Source organism: Vulpes vulpes, chromosome 14 (genome assembly GCF_048418805.1).
Source record: "Vulpes vulpes isolate BD-2025 chromosome 14, VulVul3, whole genome shotgun sequence".
Classification (NCBI taxonomy): domain Eukaryota; kingdom Metazoa; phylum Chordata; class Mammalia; order Carnivora; family Canidae; genus Vulpes; species Vulpes vulpes.
In genome coordinates this window covers 80,550,982-80,573,993 of record NC_132793.1, presented here as the reverse complement: position 1 = coordinate 80,573,993, position 23,012 = coordinate 80,550,982, and the positions used below count along the sequence as shown (strand labels likewise).

Sequence of the window (23,012 nt, the reverse complement as noted above, 5' to 3'; positions counted from 1 at the left end):
CTTTGGCTCACATCATGATCCCAGTGTCCTGGGATTGAGCCCTGTGTTGGGCTTCCTGTTCAATAGGGAGTCTACTTCTTCCTGCGCCTCCCTGTTTCTGCTCACTCTTTCTCAAAGAACTCTTGCTCTCTTGCTCTCTCAAATAAATAAAATCTTTTTTAAAAAATGGCCAACAAACACATGAAAAAATGCTCAACGTCACTCAGCATCAGGGTAATCCAAATCAAAACCACCATGAGATACTACCTCACATAAGTCAGAATGGCTAAAATTAACAACTCCAAAAACAACAGATGTTGGCAAGGAAGCAGAGAAAGGGGAACTCCTTTACACTATTGGTGGGAATGCAAACTGGTGCAGCCACTCTGGAAAACAGTGTGGAGGTTCCTCAAAAAGTTAAAAATAGAGCTACCCTATGACCCAGCAATTGTAGTACTACAAGTTTATCCAAAGGATACAAACATAATGATTCAAAGGGGCACCTGCACCACAATGTTTGCAGTAGCAATGTTCACAATGGCCAAAATACAGAAAGAGTCCAGATTTCCATCAACAGATAAATGGAGAAAGAAGAAGTCATGTGTGTGTATGTATGTGTGTGTGTACATACACACACACACATACATACAGTGGAATATTACTCAGCCATCAAAAAGAATTAAATCTTGCCTTTTGCAATGATGTGGATGGAACTAGAAGGAATTATGCTAAGCAAAACAAGTCAGTCAGAGAAAGACAAGTATCAGATGTGGAATTTAAGAAACAAAACAGATGAACATAGTGGAAGGAGTGGAAAAATAAAGTTAGATGAAATCAGAAAGGGAGATAAACCACAAGAGACTCTTAACTATAGGGAACAAACTGAGGGTTGCTAGAGGGGAGATAGGTGGGGCATGGGATAACTGGGTGATGGGCATTAAGGAGGGCATGTGATGCATGTTCTATGTGGCCTCTTAAGCGAAAGGAACCCTGCTCCTGGGCTCTCCCAGATTCTCTGATAAGGTTTTTCCCACTGCTGGTCATGGTAATAAACCACAGCCCAGACAGGGCACAGCTGCCTCTGAATCTCTGAGTCTTTCTAGAAGATCACAGTGTATAGGTGTTCAAAGAAATCCAGAAACACAATATTCATTGAGAGGTAAAAAGGAAAATAATGTAAAGAATAGAGTTATGCTGAAATTAAAAAGACATAAGAGATCTAACAACTAAATCAATGATTGGATCTTGGAATTTTAGGCTCAACTTACTGGAGCAAACATTTCTCATCAGGTAGACTAGACAACCATGGAAAGAAAATCTTCTGGAATTTCCTGGCCACTTTTGCAGGCCATTTCCTTGACAACTCCAAGGCATTTCCCATACTTATCCTACACTCATGAAGAAGTACATCTTCAGAATCACATCCTCTACGGACCTGCTAAGCTCAACTTACTGGAGCCAAGATTCCCATGAACGTGTTGCTGTACACCTGGTTTAATGATTAAATTAACAATGGACCAGCCCACCCAGGCAGTGTCTGTACTTTGTTGCATGCTATTAAAGGTAGAGCCGCACTTAGTTTCCCAGAAACATGAAATTTATAAGATATGAGATCACTTATGAAAAGGTTCATTAGCTGAGTTGATACACATCACAAATAATAATTCCTCCCCCCGTATAGCCCAAGGTATCTTCATTCCCTATAATACACACAATCCTATGAAGCAAATAGGGGGCATTTTAATGTGCATCTCAGAGAGGTTCAACACTTACCCCCTCAGCATCACACTTCAAGTGAACGGTAGAGTGAGGGTGAGAAAATCATGTACATATACAGTTTTCTCAGGTAAACTTTTGCAGGGGCCCACTAAAACTCATCTTGCATGTGTCAGTTGCCAAGATTCAGCTAATATTCCAGTAAGATCAATATTCTACCTAGAATGATGGAAATCTTCCTTTTTAGGAAAGATGCCATCACAGTTTGATTAAAAGCAGAACTGAGCCCATCTGGAGCACCCACATGTTGAAAGATACTTACCTGTGAGCCCAGATAAGTCTTAGAGAGCTGGCATGAAAGTTACCTCAAATATAATCAGCATGTAGACCCCAGCAAGGATGACCACAGCAATAGTCACTTGTGTTTCTATGTTTGCACGGAGGTAATGATGAGCCATCAAAAGAGGAACTGTCTGTGTCTGCTGGAGGGAGGCTCGAATGCTGATAGAAACAGTATCTCTGCAGAATGAAGCAAAGATATCACCACTGGTAAGGGAAACCAATCTCTATGTCAACAATTAATGCTTGCTTCCTTGGTGTCCTTTCCAACACAAGTCATCCAGAGTTCAAACTGACCCCAAAGTGATCTAACCCAAAGTCTAACCTGGCAGACGAGGAGTTCTAAGTGCATATGAGCAGTTGAGATGCAGACACAGCCTCCCTGTGGGCAGGTCCATCTGATGTGGGCCCCTCAGCCCTCATCTGGCAGGTGCCACTCCAACAATTAACAGGGAGCAAGGACTTTCATACTGGTTCTAGCCATTTAATTTTCTCTCTCCTCATCACACACTGACTGCTTTGCCTGCTAAAAATAGCAAATACAACCATTCTCACATGATGGAGATTCAAAAAAGGCCATATTCAACCTGAGAACATGTAGACAGGTTGTCATAGATATTTGGGAAAAGTACCTGGAACAAGAAACATCCAAGTAATCAACAGTATGTGGCATGGTGAAACTAAAGCACTTTTCTAAAAATTTAGTCAGTAACTATTCTGAGCTGAACTGTGTCCCTACAAAACATAGACGTTGACACCCTAACCCTCAATACTTCATAATGTGACTATATTTGGAGATAGAGTCTTTACAGAGATGATTAAGCTAAAATTAGGTCACTAGTGTGACTGGTGTCCTTATAAGAAGGGACTGGGACAGACACACACACACACACACACACACACACACACACACACACACAGAAAAGTCCACGTGAAAACATAGGGACAAGAAGCCAAGGAGAGAGTACTCTGAAGAGACAAACCTTCCAGAACCCTTGAGGAAATAAACTTTTACTGTTTAAGTCATGCAGTCTGTGGTATTTGTTATAGCAGGCTTAGCAAACTCAATATGGAGTGGCATTGAAGAAAAAGAGAAAGAATCCTAAAATTTCCTAGAATTCCCCATTGTAGAGCTTCATAATATTAATGAAATTAAAACATCAACTATAAAATACCATTTGCCTCAGAATGGACCCTATAATCAATCCTCATTTCCTGACACTTGTGGTTAATGATGCCCTACTACATTCTTCATGTTCATAGACTGTACAGTTGGAGCATCCCATCCAGACCGCAAAGCTGATCTCCCTATTTGTGCCAGAAATTGGAGTCCCACGAGCCAAACTTTGTAAGTGAGAATGTTCCAAAATACCTCCCCCAAGATCTTTGATCACTTCAGACCCACCTGCTCAGCATCTCAAAGGTCCTGCTCACCACCAAGCGCTCACTTCTTCTTGGATTTAAAAATACTGTCCAATTCTGAGTGACCTGTAAAAATTGAAATGTAGTATCACAGTAAGGCTTTGAATCTGAACCATCACCCAGGATTCAGCACTATTCAGCACTATTCAGCACTATTCTTAGTTTAGAAGAAGAAAAGAAGAAAAAGAGGAACAGCAAGGACTTTTTATACAGCTCCCACATCCCTGACACTAGAGCATATACAAGCTGTGTGGGACTGGCAATTTCCACAATGTAGATGGCTTCAAGGAAAAAAAAAATAATACAGAGTACAAAAACAGAATTAGTGTAAAAGGCACAAAGGTATAGAAGTAAATATGATTTATAAGGAGAAAAAAATCACTGCACTTTATGAGAGACTTGGGATCTTCTGAGCCTTCTGAGGCAACTCACAAGAAGTACTTGCTTAGAACTGCTTCCTGCCTGCAAGCTGGAAGAAGAAAGCTCTCCATACCCATACCCATGTCACAGGACCCCATGGGAGGTAGGACCCAAGGATGAAGCTTCCTTTGCTGCAGGCAAATCTACCCCACATATTCCTGTTCTAAGCAGGATAATGGAGAAATCAGTGGAGGGGGGCCAGATGTGAGCAGAAAGCGAAGGCCTGGCTTAAGTAGCCAAGGGACCAAGGAAACTTTAATGGAGGACTGGAGCTTTGCTGCCCACTAATCATAAAGCAAATGAAAATAGGAACTCTGAAATTGATCAAGGCATGAATGTGCTCATTAGAGCAGAATAGCTCAATACCTCCTCTTGGGCAGCACCTATGTCTGCAGGCTGCAAAAGGTCACATCTTCCTCCACACCAGACCCACAGACAGAGCAGACAGATGTGTGCCCACCTCGCCTTTACCAAGAAATCCTTGCCAGCCAACTGTGCACTGCACACAAGGAGGCCAAGTTTACATCCTAAGACCACAGCCAAGGTAACTGGTTAGAACACTGGTGCAGCACAGACTATCACCCATGAAACCGCAGCCTCATTCATATTGAGGCCTTTGCTCTGTGGACCCTGCTCTGCAAGGCAGGAAAATGTGTCATTTTGGATGACACAGCATTGTGCACCAGTAAGGGTTCCTTTTATTGATTATAAGAGGGAAAACCCTTGAACTTCATACACAAGTCACTATGATAATCCTGGGGAGTCATCAAGCCCAGGACTTGGGGGACAGGTCAGGACGCACAGAGGACTGTCAGACCTTGTCTAGACTCTGGGCCATGGTGACAACACCACTGCTGCCTCTCCTTGCCTTGGAAGGATGGGAGAAAAAGGTTTTTGTCTAGAAGATGCTAAGCACAAGAGTCTACCACTTTGGAAGCAGAAGCTTTGGGAAACTATGCAAGTCTGAGCCAAGTGTCCCCAAGCCCAAAGGAACTGTGCTATTGAAATATCTTCTGTACCATAGGAAAGCCCAGGTTTAATTGTGCTTTAACAACAGAGAACCACTTTCAAATATATAATATTTCCCTGAATTGTCCAGTAAAATAATCTGAATTTAAAAACTTACAAGCTTGATTTTACTACAATGTAAAAGTTGTCTTAGACAAAAGGAGAAAAGAAAATTTCAAAGACAAAGCAAAAGATAGGGCTTGCCTAATAATAGTGCCATTCCCTTATGGCTTCCCATCAAATCTACTCAAAAGGAAACTCGATTTATAAAGAGAGTAAATGAGTTTTTACAATTCCTTTCAAATAACTTATAAGTATAACCTGCTGTGGCCGCCGCCGCCTGGAGCCTGGAACATCAGCCTGGGTCACTTCCACCACAACATGTTCTTCTCTGCTGGTGTAACTTGGGCCACCAGCCACCAGCGCCCCTGCCAGGTCCACCTGGAGCAGTGTGGAGTCCATGTGGCTGGTGAGGTTTGAAGCTGAGGCAAAGTCAAGGTGAACCACAAAGCAAGGAAGTCCTGAGGCCTGAAGTCCCCCCACCATCCACCCAGTGAGTACCCTCCTCAGAAAATGCACACAGAAATACATATCCAGGCTGTTTCCTCCTACTGTACTGCAGCCCTTGGCCACTCCGTATCTCTTTAGCACCTCACTCCTGACATGCAGTTGGTTTTGCAACATCTGATCCTGTGTGTTTCAAATTATCTGTTTAAACCTCAAAGTGGTGTCTCCCCATCCTGCCATTATCTCTGCTTCCACTTTTTGCAGGCAGCATCAAATTGCCTAAGCTCCTAGACCCACAGTGAGCTAGAAGACAAGATGGTTGCATAAATGAAGAGACACACTGATCCACATCCATGCCCAAATCCTTTAGGTTCCAGGTCTCTATTTTTAGAATGAGAAATCACAAAGAGAGTTGAAAGTAAGAATTCTGAAGTCAGCTAAATAAGTGACACACACTGCAGTGAAGAGAGAAATTTCTTCAAAATGTCTTAAGGGCTCTTGATCAGGGAAAAATTATCAGGTAAAGAGGCTTTTCTCCTACAGAATATAATTCCCTTGATACTTACCCCCCACTGTAGGCCTCCCCCTTAGCTCCTACATCCTGCATTTGGGTGTTACACAAACATAGGAGCCTATGTTATTCAGCCCTTTTCTTGCTGCTCTGGGCCAGCTCCTTTCTCTGCTGCAAGGTTCTGGGGGTCATGACAGGGATTCTAACAGTGACTAGCCTAGTCATTTTGATCCAGAAGAGAAAATTGTTGTAGGTGGAAAAATGAATCTCAAAAAAATTTATGCTTTATATGAGATCTCAAAAGACTTAGCAGGAGCTCACTGATCGTAGGAGGATTCAGTAGCCAATTCCCTTAATCTGCCTTAAAACCCTAGAAGAGGGACACGTGGGTGGCTCTGCAGTTTAGCACCTGCCTTTGGCCCAGGGCGTGATCCAGGAGTCCTCAGATGGAGTCCCACGTCAGGCTTCCTGCATGGAGCCTGCTTCACTCTCTGCCTGTGTCTCTGCCTCTTTCTGTGTGTATCTCATGAATAAACAAATAAAATCTTAAAAAAAAAAAAAAAACCCTAGAAGAAACAGGTTGTTTATAAAACAGACTAAGGGAAAAGGCAGAACTTCACTGTTGCCAAAATGTACACAAGATTAGCTTTGACTGTCAAGGGCCAATGAATGGTTAATGCTTTTTTCATTATCTATTTCCTCCAGCACAGTGTACTGGTTTAAATTGTACAAATAAAACATCCTGGTAAAGAAAGTGCTTTATCAGCCCTGTTGTCCATCATGAGAGCCCAGAATGAGCAACCATCCCCAACACTTGGTTGGAAAGCCTCTCCACACACCTATGCTGTTACTTGGGTTCCATCAAGGACAAATGGAAAACGGAAGTCACACATTAGGCAGGATGTATTAAGAAAAGGCGCAAAGAGACACTGCTGTTTCTGCCAAAATTACTCCTGTCCTGGTCTTTCCCCAGGGCGAATACAAACTACAGGGTAGAGAGAATTTCAATTCAGAAAGGATTCTAGAGACCTTGCAGAAACCCAAAAGACAGAACAGCACCACCTTGAGGCCAACATTGGAAAAGCAGTGGCTTCACCCTTAGATTTAACGAATGTTGTTGGAGCATCTATTGGGTTCCAAGAAATGAATGAATAAAATAAGACCTTTGTCCTGAGGGTCAGGGGGTATCTCATACCCTGTTGTGAAGACAATCATGTAACAAAGCACCCTATGATTAACCAACTAAATGGAATGCACACAAAATCATATAGACACAGGACAACAGGTACTTCCACCCTTCCTTTTCTCTTTCTAGATGCCCACCATGCACTTAGGATTCAAAGCCTACTGGGATGCTCGGATGCTCTGGTGTCAACTGTGACTTCCAGATCCCTGAAAACTGGAGCCTCTAACTGAGCCTCACCCCTGCAGGCAGCTTCAATCCTTGCTTTCCAGCCATGTTGAACTGTCTGCCATGCTCATAACACATAGTTCTCTGCCTTTGCCTCAAATGCCTTCCCCAAATCTGAAGAACTTCTACCATCTTTTGAGTTCTCACTCAAGCTTTCCTCTCCTTATATGTTTCCTTGTCATCCACAACTCCAGTAGATCCTCTGGCTTCCTCCAGTGTTCCTCTGTAGATTGGGCTCACGCCATACTGCAGTTGTTTTAAATTTTTCTCCCCAGCTGGTCTCACTCCTCAAGAAGAGTAACTGCATCTTATTCATTTCTCTACTTCTCTAGAAACTAATGTAGTTCTGACCATATTAGATGCCCCAACGAATACTTGTTCCATCAATAATATTTGTTTGCAGCATCATCCTTGAAGCTTAATCCTCCAAACCTAGACCAGAGTCTCTGCCAGATCCAGGGGCATGGAGAAGCCAGAGAGAAATTGCCTCCTTTCTCTAGTTCCTGCCTTTACCACTTCCCAAATCAAAGCCATATTGCAAGAGCTAACTTGAGATGCCTTCCATAAACCTTCTTCTCACTCTGTGAGCCCCCTAAACATCCCTCGTCTGAGTTCCTGGTTAATCATCTTCCTGTTGTACTTCTAATGAGTATAACCATTGACTCTGCTCTGGTTGTCCCAGTGCGGGCAGCTGTCTTGGCAGCCTGTGTGTGATGGGGAGAAAAACACATGACCAAAACACTTCTAAACAGCAGGCAATGTGCTGCTACTGGACACTGGACATGGAACAAATTCACAAGAGCCTGAAAATGGGCCTTCATTTCTATCTAAACTATAGAGTTCTCTAGGACTTACCCTTCAGTTTGCTACAGAGCCAATCAAATGCCAAGTTCGCTCAACAGTGGTCAGGACCCCCTCCTTAACCAAACTTGAGTCCTCTGAGTCCTCTTCTTGATTAAGCCTTAACCTTGGCCTGAGGAGCCCAGTTTACAAAGAATACCTTCACTCATTTTTTTTTTTTTTCAGAATCCCTTCGCTCTTGATGCCCAACCATGTTCCCTTGGTAACTTTCCATCCTCACCCTCGCCCTTACCCTTCTGTAGATTCCCAGTTTACCCTGCTGTATTTGGAGTTAAATCTTTCCCATATTGCAATAGTCTTGAATAAAGCTTTCTTTACCTGTTTATGTGATACAATTTTTCTTTGACACAACTTTTGTTTAGTTGAATGGAGGTAAGAAAGTGGGGTTTCTTTAGACTCACCTTCTTGATAAAAATGTGAGCAATGTCATTTGATAAAGTATAAAACTTTTAAGATTGATAAATTCATCAAAAAATAATCCTCCTAGTGCTGATGTATTTTCTCTAGCATTTGGGACCAAATGGACGAATAATTGCCCTTAATTTCTAGAGTGATGCTGGCAGATGGAATTCTCTGTGATAATAGAAATGTTTTATATCCATGTTGTCTGATATGGTAGCCACTAATCACATATGGCTATTAAGCACTTGAAATGTGGTTGGTGTAAATGAGGAAGTGAAACTTTAATGTTACTTACTTCATTAACATGAATTTAAATTTAAAGAGCCACATGTGACTAGTGACTATCATTGGACAACATAATTATGAGGTAGTATAAGGAGCTTAGGATGTAAGAGAAGAACAGGAGAAAAAATCCTATAACATGTATAGTGTTTTCTTTGTGTACTTTGAAAGCCCAGGGCTACTATGAAGGGTGTGATGGAAAATGGACCATATGTCAAGAAACAAAGGGAAAAGAAGGGAAGGAAGGGAAGAAGAAGGGGGGAGGGTGGGAAGGGAGGAAGGCCAGTGAGCAAGCCTAATTAACTTGCTTATATATAATCTGGCTTGCTGACCATTATTCATCTGTCTAATGACCTAGGAGCCTTGGACAGGTGTCCCCCATAATAAGTACAGAGAACAATTCAGGGAAAAAGAACATCAGGTGCCTGCAATCACAGCCACTTCCTGTTTCATAAAGTTGCTAAAATAAGCCCTGAAATTACTGAGGTGACAAAGCCCTACTGTCTGTTACAAATAAAACATCATGGGGGAAAAGGCAGCTTTGTTATTCTCCAGCTAAAGGATAGAAAGGATTTCTCCAAAAGCACTTGCCACCAAAACACACCCCTGGGGTCTGGCCAGAAGTTAAGAAGGAAAAACAGTGGGGCTCTTCACTCATGAGGTCAACAAAGAGAAGACCACTACTTGCTTTTTAAAACCAGGCCTGAATCACTTTCTGCCTCAGACCTGCACAATAACACCCCTTTGCTGAGAATCACCTTCAAAGGTCCAAACTCTGGTACACAGACTAGCCTCCCCTGACTCTGCCCCTACCTTTTGCAGATACCAGCAGCAGTTGGCTCTCCGTGGGCATCTGACGGGGACCTCTGACCTCTGATCTCTCCTTTCACAAACACTCACAGCAAGTTCTCAGCCTAGGGTCCTGGGAGAGGGTCTGTGAGCTTTCAGAAATGTAGTCTGTTTGGAAAATCTATTGAGAACAATGTACATCTTCTAAAGACCCCCCCTGGGAAGCTTAAATCAGCCTTTATAAAGGTTAATCATTGACAGAGTCTCTCTTTGGCCAAACTTTAGTGAAGCTCCTTTGAACTTTCTTCTCTAAGACTAAGCTCTGACTTTTGGGGCTTCGGTACTCCTCTCTACAAGGTCAGTTTTATAAGAATCCTGTTAGGTTGATTTAGTCAGAATCTCCATTTTTCATATCTAATCACATTCAATATTTGATCAGGTTCCTCATGCTCCTCCATTCCCTCGGGATGTTGTTCACTCTGGCCTGCCTTCCACAAGAATCCTGTGAGGTCAGTTTGGCCAGAATTTCTTATCATCCATGACATTTCCTCTTCATAGTTTTTCGTCCTCTGCCTCCTACCCTGCTCCTTGGCTTTAAAGTACCACTTTTCAAGCTCAATCTCTCCCCATTGCAAGACCTCACTGCAGTAGTCTCTACAAGTATCACTAAGGTCCTGAATAAAATGTGACTTGCCATCTTTAACAAGTGTCACTGAACACTTCTTTTTCTTTAACAGATCCACAGACATACAAGAACCACTCTGTAGCATCCCTATCATTTCACACAGCTCTCTCCGTCTCTTGTACTTCTCTCTCTCTCTTCATCCAAATATGCACATTGCTCAGGAAACAAGAGCAAGAACTCCCCAGTTACTCTTGCTGCTAAGTAAAACCATTTGCCTGACAGCCATTAGGATGGGCTTGGGCTCATTCAAGTCCCAGGAAAGAGTTGGACTGCTCTAGAAGGAAGACCATCTACAGTGTTGTGGAGTAAAAGTGACATAGCACAGTTCTAAGTGGGATAAATAAGACTCTTATTTGTTATCATCTGATTTTACCCCGTTATTATTCTTACTTGTTATGTTTACTTAGGATTTCTGCTGACTGATAAGGTTTATACAGGAGTTGCCACAGTACAGTAATCACTCAGCAACCCGCAAATATTTTGCCCTCCCTATCTGGTTCTCAATGAAGACTGTTTCTGGATAAGATCCCTCCAAGCCCTGGGGTCAGCCTAGGCAGCAGCTTTTGATCATTTGCAGTGAGGTCACATGAAAGGAAGGCAGGATCCATCTTCTAGGGGATCACACCACTCCTACTCTAGGCTAGACAGATGTTAAGTTAATGACATTCTGTCAAGAATGAGGTTGCATCAGAAACATTTAATTTGAAATCTAGAGTGAGACAGGTGACTGTGGGGAGAAACAGGGCCAAATGTTTGCTTCTCTAAGACAGGTGTTCCTACCATACACAGAAGCAGGCAAAATTAAATCAGAAAATTTTGGGGACACCTGGGTGGCTCAGCAGTTGAGCATCTGCCTTTTGCTCAGGGCAGGATCCCAGAGTCCTAGAATCGAGTCCTGCATTGGGCTTCCTGCAAGGAGCCTCTTTCTCCCTCTGCCTGTGTATCTCTCTCTCTCTCTCTCTCTCTCTCTCTCTCTCTGAGCCTCTAATGAGTAAATAAATAAAATCTTAAAAAATAAATTAGAAAATTTTTTACCTGTTCAAGGTCAAGAATGGGTTACTGTGACAGTAGCAAGGCTCTGGCAGCCACATGATTGGGGTGTTTACATTTTCTTATATGAGCTTTTGCTCCACAACCCTAGCACGTACCCACAAAGAAGATGGAGAAATTAGGAGACTCATGAAACAGCCTTAATTTCCTGGGGAAGTGCATCAAATCTGGTACTCTAAGGGCACAGCAGCTTCCCCTTGTGGGAAGTAGGAAGAGTGCACAGCCTGGCAGACAGCAGGAAAGAAGCCAAGCAATCCCAAGTGTCTGGGATGCTACAGGCTACCATGGCAACCACACACTGCAACATAGCTGACCTCTGACTAGATTTATACAGACTCTCAACTAAAGCCCACAGTGCTATGGATTGAATGCTTATCTCCACCACAAGATCATATGTTGAAGCCCTGCCCCCCATTGTGGCTGTATCTGGAGATGGTGCCTCTAAGGAAGTAACTGAGGTTAAATGAAGTCATAGGGTGGGACTCTGATCTGAGAGGATTGTGACCTTATAAGAACAGCCACCGGAGAATGTACTCTTTCCCCACGTACACACACGGCATGGCAATGGCAAGAAAGGCAGTCATCTGCAAGCCAGAAAGAGATCTCCACCAGAAATCAAGTTGGCCAGCACCTTGACTCTGGATGTCCAGCCTCCAGCACTTTGAGTGTAAGTGTCTGCTACCCCAAGACTGTGGCATTTCCTCATGGCAGTTCAAGTTGACTAATACACTCAATATCTACTATCCTATACAACACATCCAGGTTCTAGTGACAAACTATGAGGCCTACAAAAAGGCAAGAGAAAACACAGTATGAAGAAACCAATAATCATCATGCCCAGATAACACAGCCAAGAAAAAGAAGCAATGAACTTAAAAACAGGTCAGTAGAAACCACCTAAACTGAAATGTAAAAGGAAGTGGGGACAGAGTATAAACTAGAGATGCAAGAGCCCAGGTGAGTCAGGCCCTAACTAGAATGTGCCACTTGGCTGTCGTCACCACCAACCACCCATTATAGTCTTACTGGTGCTCCCCTCTCCTTCTGCACTGGCCCATCTTTCATCAAATGTCCTGAAGGAACAAAATATGCACAGGTGGAGTGGTGATCACCTATGCTGTGACCTTTAGCAACAGCTAAAATAGTTCTGTGGTGTCTCTTTGTAAACTATCCATCTCAGTATAGACTGGATACAGTAGCTTTGCAGTGGTGACAGAGCCAACAATTGCCAGAACTTTCCTTGATCTGGATACAGGCTGAATAAAATCTGTAACAATCAGAAACATTTAATGATAGATTTGTGGCAGGATAACAATAGGATTTAAATAATTTTGACAAAAGTTGAAAATATGGGTATGATAATGGCATTGACTGATGTATCCAACATTCACCAGCTCACTCTAAATATCTTTTCTTAGATATTAAGAGATAAAATTCTGATTCAGTATACTATTCTCCACTACAATGGATCTTGATTTTTGATATTTGCTTATTTACCACTTGGCCACAAAATTAAATCATCAGAGAGAGGTAAACATGACTTTTCCATACTGGAGAAAAGGGGAAACAACCCATGTGATGGTTAAAGTATGTGTTTATGGAATTTGCAGAGCACATTATACCTTACCAGAAAGACACTGAAGTGATTATAAGATAGGTTATAGACATTCAAAACAAATTTCTCAAATCACCAAAACTTTAAATCCCAGAAGAAGGGTGAAGACTAGACACAGAGTTCAGGTCAATCCTCAGGAACTCAGGAAAGCCCTGGCCCACGCTGACTTTCTTTTTGGAAATCCCAGTGCACCCACCTACCAGGCCCTGCTAAGCAGCCAAAGCTTTAGAACCACACAATTGTGTGAATAGGAAGTAGAGAGGCAAACTGGCAGCTAAAAAAGTAAAAACATGAAGTTTTCAAAGTTCAATGTGATTGTTCCTTATTTCATGCATAATTTCTCTGGGTCACTGCTTCCCCCCCCCTTGTGGGTTTTTAAAGGGTTGCAGATATTCAATTAAATTCAGCCAATATTGACTTCATGAACTACCCTCACTGCTCAAGATGCAATATTGTTCTCTATATGTTACACTGAGGAGACTCTTCTCATGCACAAAACTGCACACATACAAAGAGTCCTGATACTCATGCCCACATATGCAGATAATGAAAACCAAATATTCACAGCCACACGTGATCATATGTAGTTTCCAGTCATGCAGGGTTCAGCATGTCCATAACCATAGGCTGCCTGCATAGAAGAGGCACAACCAACATGTCCTGAAGTCCACATAGCACAGTCATGAAAACACCATTCACATACTCCATCCTTGTTCACAATCTCATGTGTTATCACACCAGCATGCATCAGCCACCCACTGGAGTCTCCCAACAATGGTGCAAAGTGTCATACCAATGCTGAAAATTGGTACATACCCAGAAATAAGACCCTAAACACAGACGCAACTTCTAAATGATCACAGACCACAAATGCCCCACATGTCCCACACAGGCATGCAGACACACAAACACACAGCAGGCACAAAGGACTTCACATCCACATGTGCACACACAGACACACACAGTCAGGCATGTGCATACATGTGTACACACAGAGATATGCACACTTGAGCACAAAGAATCTCACACTCGGGGGATCTCTGGGTGGCCCAGCGGTTCAGTGCCTGCCTTTAGCCCAGAGCGTGATCCTGGAGTCCTGGGATCGAGTCCCACGTCGGGCTCCCTGCAAGGAGCCTGCTTCTCCCTCTGCCTGTGTTTCTGCCTCTCTCTCTCTCTCTATGTCTATCATGGATAAATAAATAAAATCTTAAAAAAAAAAAAGAATCTCACACTCATTCACTTGGCAAAATATTCTGAGCTCCCACAATGTGATTCTAGCTAGGGCCACATTAGAATACACCCTACACAAATGCCGGCAGTAAGACACATTCTTGGGGCCACTCATGATATTGGACATGTCCCAACACAAATAAAGACAATTTATTGCATGGTTGAAAACAGAATTGGTAAGCTGCTTTCAGGTGGAAAGTTAGACCCAAAGGATGAAGCTAACTGCCTTCTACATATCAAAGTCAGGTCCCCAGGGCTTCTGTTTTATCACATCAGAGGACCATTGCTAAGGAGAGGCCTCCGTCACCAACCTCAGCCCACAATCCCACATCCCCTCAGCATCTCCTCCAAAGAAAGGCGTGAGCCCTATATGTTAGATGCCTTGCTACCCAGCCCAAGGCACCCAGGAGCTCTGCTGACCCATCAGCAGAGCTCTGTGATACTCACAGAGCACACCACCACAAAGACAAACAGGCTTGCAACTTTCAGCCACCGTATGCAGCACCTGTAAGAGAAAAGGTAGGCCCCAAGTCACACCGAGGGCACTTATTTGCATGTGCCCAGACTGCCAAACCTCAGACACCTCTCTGAAGCTTTAGGTAATATCAATCTCAAAGCACATGTTAGGAATTCTTTCCATAATATGGTATGAAGGAAGATACTGCTGACTTCTAAATGTATGGCCTCATGAAAAGCAGCTTGGTGAAGGTTACAAAGGAGAGAAAAAGTAACCTCGAGTGTTTGCACATGTTTCTCACTGGAGATGCTAAAATTCAAATTTGGAGACTCTTTACTAGCTTTTTAAAAGTGGAGTTTCCTGGAAACAAGCCTTATCTGGGTTCTCAGATTAATATTTATCAATTATATTTGCCTAAGTTTTCTGGAAAGTGGAAATATGGATTTTACCATCAAATATAGAAACACTGACTAAGATATAATCAAACAGTTCAAAAAAGAAATTGCAGTGCTATGACTTGCTGTACTAGCAGAGTCTTTTAAGAATCTCTTCAGAGATAATGTAACAATCAGGCCATGCTCTTGGCCCCCTCTGAGGTCTCCTGATGGTGTCCTGGCCCACCTTTCTTAACTGTGGCTCTCAGGGCCCACATGAATCTGGGTCTAGCCCACCTTCTGCAGTCTTTCCAGTCCCATCTCTGCTCATATCACCTCCCCAGGCCCACTGGATCCCATGTTCCAATGACACTATCACTGTCCAGCCCTGGGGTGTGCTCTATCACTGGCCACCCCTCAAGAGCAGGCATTAAAGTGTCAGTGCTTTGTCACTGTATGTGGAAGGGTACTTGGTCCATAGCCCGTGCTTGGAATATGTTTATAGAATACAGAGGTCTATACTGGGATATCTTTTTCAGTATCTTTCTGATCTTTTCAAAATGGTAAAGTCTTATTTTGCATTCTTTTATATTTAATTAATTTGATAAATAATCATTTCACACTTTGATAAATAATCATTTCACACTTCCAAATTTGATAAATTTCACACTTCCAAATAATGATTCAACAGCCCCTACTTAAATGGGAGTCAAAGCTGGAGGTATCACAATCCCAGATTTCAAAATATACTACAAAACTATAGTAATCAAAACAGTATGGCAGTATGGTACTGGCACAAAAACAGACACTGGCACAAAACCAGACATGTAGATCAATGAAATAGGATAGAGACTCCAGAAATAAACCCATGCTTACGTGGTCAATTAATCTACAACAAAGGAGGCAAGAATATACAATGGGACAAAAATCTCTTCCACGTATTGAAGCTGGGAAAACTGGACAGCTACATGCAAAAGAATGAACCTGGACTATTTTCTTTTGTTTGTTTTCAAGAATTTTTTTAATAATAAATTTATTTTTTATTGGTGTTCAATTTGCCAACATACAGAATAACACCCAGTGCTCATCCCGTCAGGTGCCCCCCTCAGTGCCCATCACCCATTAACCCCCACCCCCTACCCTCCTCCCCTTCCACCACCCTTAGTTCGTTTCTCAGAGTTCGGAGTCTTCATGTTCTGTCTCCCTTTCTGATATTTCCTACCCATTTCTTCTGACACTATACACAAAAATATGCTCACAATGGGTTAAAGATCTACATGAGAGACCTGAAGCCCTAAAACTCCTATAAGAGAACATAGGCAGTAAATTCTTTGACATTGGCCATATTAACATTTTTCTAGATATATCTCCTAAGGCAAGTGAAACAGAAGCAAAAATAAACTACTGGGACTACATCAAACTAAAAGACTTCTGAAAAAAAAAAAAGCTTCTGCATAGGGCAGGAAACCATCAACAAAACAAAAGGCAACATACTGAAATGGAAAGGACATTTGCAAATGATACATCTGTTGAAGGGTTTAATAACCAAAATATGAAGAACTTCTATAACATCTATAACTCAACACACAACACACACACACACACACACACACACAAACAAACAATTTAAAAATAGGCAGAAGACACGAACAGATATTTCTCCAGAGGGGGTGAAGCAAAAGGACAGAGGAGTAGGGTCCCCAAGTCACCTGTCCCCACCAACTTACCTAGAAACTTTCAAATCCTGAAAACCTAGGAATTCAACCTGAGATTTAAAGAGAGAACAGCTGGAACCCTACAGAGAGAAGGGTTTTTGCTTCTAACGAGATAGGAAGGCAGGGGAAAAAAAAAAAAAAAGAATCAACTGGGGGAGGACCACCCCCTGCGAGGAGCCAGGCTAAGGCCAGGCGGCAAAAGCCTCCCGGGACAGGAAAGCCCAGTCAGTCCCGAAGCAGGAATTTTAAAAATCCGCCTGGGACTCTTCCCGGACGCAAAGGCGCTTAGCAGGGAGCTCGGGCAGAGCGCAGGAGGGCGCTGGAGCCTCCAGGCTCCCGGAGCCACTAACGAGGCAGCCGCCCGGGGAGAGCGCGCCCCCTGCCCCTCGCCCCACCGCGGCCGAGCTCAGCGAAGGGCTGCAGCGCGCCTGGCGGGGCCTCGGGAAGCTCCGGCGGCGGCTGGGGCGGAGGGGGCTGGTCCCCGCTGCCTTCCGGAGCTGCGTCCGGGAGCGCGATTGCAGCAGCGCAGGCCCCGGAGCCCAGAGCCCCGGGACACAACCCAGGACCCTGCGCTCCCCCCCGGGACAGGCGGGGGCGGGGAGGGCACAGGACAGCGAGGACGCTCCTGCTGCTGGGTGCCCCCGAGCTACGCAGATCAGCACCCGCAACCCCCCGGAGCACCCAGGCCAGTGCGACTGGGAGACTGCGGGAGTCACTGCAGGAGCTGACCCCAGGGCTGGAGAGCTGGCAGCAGCCAGTGTTGTTGTTCCTCCTGTGTCACCCTGTGCCTGGGATGGAGCAGGGCTACCAGGGAACAGGGGCCTCACAGGATAAACAGCTCCCACTGAGCCGTGCACCTGGCAGGGGGCGTAGCAGCGCCCCCACGTGCACACCCCTGAGAATCAGCACAGCAGGCCCCCAGAAGATCAGCTGGAAGGACAGGAGAAGAGCAAGTTCTTGACCAAGCAGCGCTGGAAAGCTCCAGGGGAAGTTGAGGGATTTAAAATATATAGAATCAGAGGATCCCCCTTTTTTGGTTGTTGTTGTTGTATGTTTTTTGTTTTTTGTTTTTGTTTTGCTTTTCATCCCTTTTCCAGTACTTGCTTTTAGCCACTCTGCACTAAGCAAAATGATTACAAAGAACTCACCACAAAAGAAAAAATCAGAAACAGTACTCTGCCACAGAGTTACAGAATTTGGATTACAATTCGATGTCAGAAAGCCAATTCAAAAGCACAATTATAAAGCTACTCTTGGCCTTGGAAAAAAGCATAAAGGATTCAAGAGACTTCATGACTGCAGAATTTAGATCTAACCATCCAAAATTAAAAATTAATCAAATGAGATGCAATCTAAACTAGAGGGTTTTTGAGATAGAAGAAAGAGTGAGTGACATAGAAGACACGTTGATGGCAAGGAAGGAAGCTGAGGAAAAAAGAGACAAACAATTAATAGATCATGAGGATAGGTTAAGGGAAATAAATGACAGCCTCAGAAGGAAAAATCTACGTATAATTGGGGTTCCAGAGGGTGCCAAAAGGGACAGAGGACCAGAAAGCATATTTAAACAAATCATAGCTGAGAACTTCCCTAATTTGGGGAGGGAAACAGCCATTCAGATCCACGAGATAGAGAGGTCCCTAGCTAAAATCAATAAAAACCATTCAACACCTCAACATTTAATAGCGAAACTTGCAAATTACAAAAATAAAGAGAAAATCCTTAAAGCAGCAAGAAACAAGAGATCCAAGTTATATGGGGAGAAATATTATATTAACAGCAGATCTATCCACAGAGACCTGGCAGGCCAGAAAGGGCTGGCAGGATATATTCAGGGTCCTAAGTGAGAAGAACATGCTACCAAGAATACTCTATCCAGCAAGGCTCTCATTCAGAATAGAAGGAGAGATAAGGAGCTTCCAAGATAGGCAGAAACTGAAAGAATATGTGACCACCAAACCAGCTCTGCAAGGGAGACTCTGTGAAAGGAAAAGGAAGCCCAAAGAAATAATCCACAAAAACAGGGACTGAATAGTATTATGATGACACTAAATTCATATCTTGCAATAGTTACTCTCAACATGAATGGGCTAAATGATCCCATCAAAGGACGCAGGGTTTCAGACTGGATAAAAAAGCAAGATCCATCTATTTGCTGTCTACAAGAGACTCATTTTAGACCTAAGGACACTTACAGCCTGAAAATAAAAGGTTGCAGAACCATTTAACATTCAAATGGTCCTCAAGAAAAGCAGGGGTAGCCATCCTCATATGAGATAAATTAAGTTTATCACAAAGACTGTAGTAAGAGATGAAGGGGGACACTATATCATACCAAAAGGATCTATCCAACAAGAGGACCTAAAATCATGAATATTTATGCCCCTAATGTGGGACCTGCCAAATATATCAATCAATTAATAAACAAAGTAAAGACATACTTAGATAATACACTAACTGGGAGGCTTCAACACGGCACTTTCTGCAAATGACAGATCAAAGCACAACATCTCCAAAGAAACAAGAGCTTTAAAATGATACACTGGATCAGATGGATTTCACAGACATTTACAGAACTTTACATCCAAACACAACTGAATACACATTCTTCTCAAGTGCACATGGAACTTTCTCCAGAATAGGCCACATACTGGGTCACAAATGAGGTCTCAAGCGATACCAAAAGATTGGGATTGTCCCCTGCATATTTTCAGACCATAATGCTTTGAAACTTGAAGTCACGCACAAGAAAAAACTTGGAAGAAACTCAAACATGTGGAGGTTAAAGACCATCCTGCTAAAAGATGAAAGGGTCAACCAGGAAATTAGAGAAGAATTAAAAAGAGTCATGGAAACTAATGAAAATGAAGATATAACTGTTCAATATCTTGGGGTACAGCAAAAGCAGTCCTGAGACAGAAATACATTGCAACACAAGAATCCCTCAAAAAATTGGAAAAAACAAATACACAAGCTAACCTCACACCTAAAGGAACTGGAGAATGGACAGCAAATAAAACCTACACCAAGCAGAAGAGAGTTAATAAAGATTCAAGCAGAACTCAATGAAACAGAGACCAGAAGAACTGTAGAACAGATTAAAAAAAACCAGGAGTTGGTTCTTTGAAAGAATTAATAAGATAAACCATTAGCCAGCCGTATTAAAAACAAAAGAGAAAAGACTCAAATTAATAAAATCACAAATGAAGAAGGAGAGATCACAACCAATATCAAGGAAATACAAACGATTTTAAAAACATATTACGAGCAGCTATATGCCAATAAATTAGGCAATCTAGAAGAAATGGACGCATTTCTAGAAAACCCAAACTACCAAAACTGGAACAGGAAGAAATAGAAAACCTGAACAGGCCAATAACCAGGGAGGAAATTGAAGCAGTCATCAATAACCTCCCAAAACAAAAAGCCCAGGGCCAGATAGCTTCCCAGGGGACCTTTAGCAAACATTTAAAGAAGAAACCATACCTATTCTACTAAAGCTGTTTTGAAAGATAGAAAGGGAAGGAATACTTCCAAACTCGTTCTATGAGGCCAGCATCACCTTAATTCCAAAACCAGACAAAGACCCCACCAAAAAGGAGAATTACAGACCAATATCCCTGATGAACACAGATGCAAAAATTCTCAACAAGATACTAGCCAATAGGATCCTACAGTACATTAAGAAGTTCATTCACCATGATCAAGTGGGATTTATCACCCAGATGCAAGGCTGGTTCAACACTCGTAAAGTAATCAACATGATAAATCACATCAACAAGAGAAAAAACAAGAACCATATGATCTTCTCAATAGATGCAGAGAAAGCATTTGACAAAAAACAGCATCCATTCCTGATCAAAACTCTTCAGAGTGTAGAGATAGAGGGAACATTCCTCAGCATCTTAAAAGCCATCTATGAAGAGCCCACAGCAAATATCATTCTCACTGGGGAAGCACTGGGAGCCTTTCCCCTAGGATCAGGAACACAATGCGGATGTCCACTCTCACCACTGCTATTCAACATAGTACTAGAAGTCCTAGCCTCAGCAATCAGGAAACGAAAAGAAATAAAAGGCATTCTAATCAGCATGGAAGTCAAACTCTCCCTTTTTGCAGATGACATGATACTGTACTTAGAAAATCCAAAAGACTCCATCCCAAGATTGCTAGAACTCATACTGCAATTCAGAATTCACACTGCAATTCAGCAGTGTGGCAGGATACAAAATCAATGCACTAAAATCAGTGGCATTTCTATACACTAACAATGAGACTGAAGAAAGAGAAAATAAGGAGTAAATGCATTTACAATTGCACCAAAAGCATAAGATACCTAGGAATAAACCTAACCAAAGAGGTAAAAAGGATCTATCCCCTAAAAACTATAGAACACTTTTGAAGGAAATTGAGGAAGATACAAAGAGATGGGAAAAGATTCCATGCTCATGGATTGGAGGAATTAATATTGTGAAAATGTCAATGTTACCCAGGGCAATTTACACGTTTAATGCAATCCCTATCAAAATACCATGGACTTTCTTCAGAGAGTTGGAACAAATCATTTTAAGGTTTGTGTGGAATCAGAAAAGACCCCGAATAGCCAGGGGAATTTTAAAAAAGAAAACCATAGCTGGGGGCATCACAATGCCAGATTTCAGGTTGTACTACAAAGCTGTGGTCATCAAGACAGTGTGGTACTGGCACAAAAACAGACACAGAGATCAATGGAACAGAATAGAGATTCCAGAAGTGGACCCTCAACTCTATGGTCAACTAATGTTCGACAAAGCAGGAAAGACTATCCACTGGAAAAAGGACAGTCTCTTCAAAAAATGGTGCTGGGAAAATTGGACATCCACATGCAGAAGAATGAAACTGGACCATAAAAAAAAAAAAAGAAACTGGACCATTCTCTTACATCATACACAAAGATAAACTCAAAATGGATGAAAGATCTAAATGTGAGACAAGATTCCACCAAAATCCTAGAGGAGAACACAGGCAACACCCTTGTTGAACTTGGCCACAGCAACCCCTTGCTAGATACATCTATCAAGGCAAGGGAAACAAAAGCAAAATGAATCATTGGGACTTCATCAAGATAAAAGCTTCTGCAAAGCAAAAGAAACAGTCAACAAAACTAAAAGATGACCTACAGAATGGGGGAAGATATTTGTAAATGACATATCAGAAATGCCACTGATTTTAGTGCATTGTTAGTGTATAGAAATGCCACTGATTTTAGTGCATTGATTTTGTATCCAGTGACATATCACATATAGAACTGTATCCAAGTTCTATAAAGAACCTGTTAAACGCAACAGCAAAGAAACAAACAATCCAATCATGAAATGGGCAAAAGACATGAACAGAAATTTCACCAAAGAAGGAATACACATGGCCAACAAGCACATGAGAAAATGCTCCGCATCACTTGCCATCAGGGAAATACAAATCAAAACCACAATGACATACCACCTCACACCAGTGAGAATGGGGAAAACTAACAAGGCAGGAAACAACAAATGTTGGAGAGGATGTGGAGAAAGGGGAACCCTCCTGCACTGTTGGTGGGAATGTGAACTGGTGCAGCCACTCTGCAAAACTGTGTGGAGGTTCCTCAAAGAGTTAAAAATAGACCTGCCCTACGACCCAGCAATTGCACTGCTGGGGATTTACCCCAAACATACAGATGCAGTGAAACCCTGAGACACCTGCACCCCAATGTCTATAGCAGCAATGTCCGCAATAGCCAAACTGTGAAAGAAGCCTCGGTGTCCACTGAAAGATAAATGGATAAAGAAGATGTGGTTGTATACAATGGAATATTACTTAGCCATTAGAAATGACGAATACCCACCATTTGCTTCAACCTGGATGAAACTGGAGGGTATTATGCTGAGTGAAGTAAGTCAATCGGAGGACAAACATTATATGGTCTCATTCATTTGGGGAATATAAAAAATAATGAAAGGGATTAAAGAGAAAGGAGAGGCAATGAGTGGGAAATATCAGTGAGGGTGACAGAACATGAGAAACACCTAACTCTGGGGAACGAACAAGGGGTGGTGGAAAGGGAGGTGGGCAGGGTGTTGGGGTGACTGGGTGATGTGCACTGAGGGGGCACTTGACGGGATGAGCACTGGGTGTTATGCTATATGTTGGCAAATCGAACTCCAATAAAAAAATATACAAAGAAAAAAAAAAACAGATATTTTTCCAAAAAGGACATACAG

At 42.6% G+C, this 23,012-nt stretch overlaps 1 protein-coding gene across 3 annotated transcripts in view; it reads right to left on the bottom strand.

The window, feature by feature from the left end:
- OCA2 (OCA2 melanosomal transmembrane protein) overlaps positions 1-23,012 on the bottom strand; it is a 391,444-nt gene that overhangs the window by 281,943 nt on the left and 86,489 nt on the right. For 2 of the 3 annotated variants that reach the window (XM_025982265.2, XM_072737021.1), the window contains exons 5-9: positions 14,675-14,732; positions 12,577-12,649; positions 5,206-5,366; positions 3,440-3,522; positions 2,061-2,214 (exon numbers count right to left, since the gene is read on the bottom strand). In XM_025982265.2, coding sequence (XP_025838050.1) covers positions 2,061-2,214; positions 3,440-3,522; positions 5,206-5,366; positions 12,577-12,649; positions 14,675-14,732 — 529 coding nt within the window. The remainder of the gene's footprint in view (positions 1-2,060; positions 2,215-3,439; positions 3,523-5,205; positions 5,367-12,576; positions 12,650-14,674; positions 14,733-23,012) is intronic. The other variant, XM_072737020.1, reaches the window with a different exon arrangement.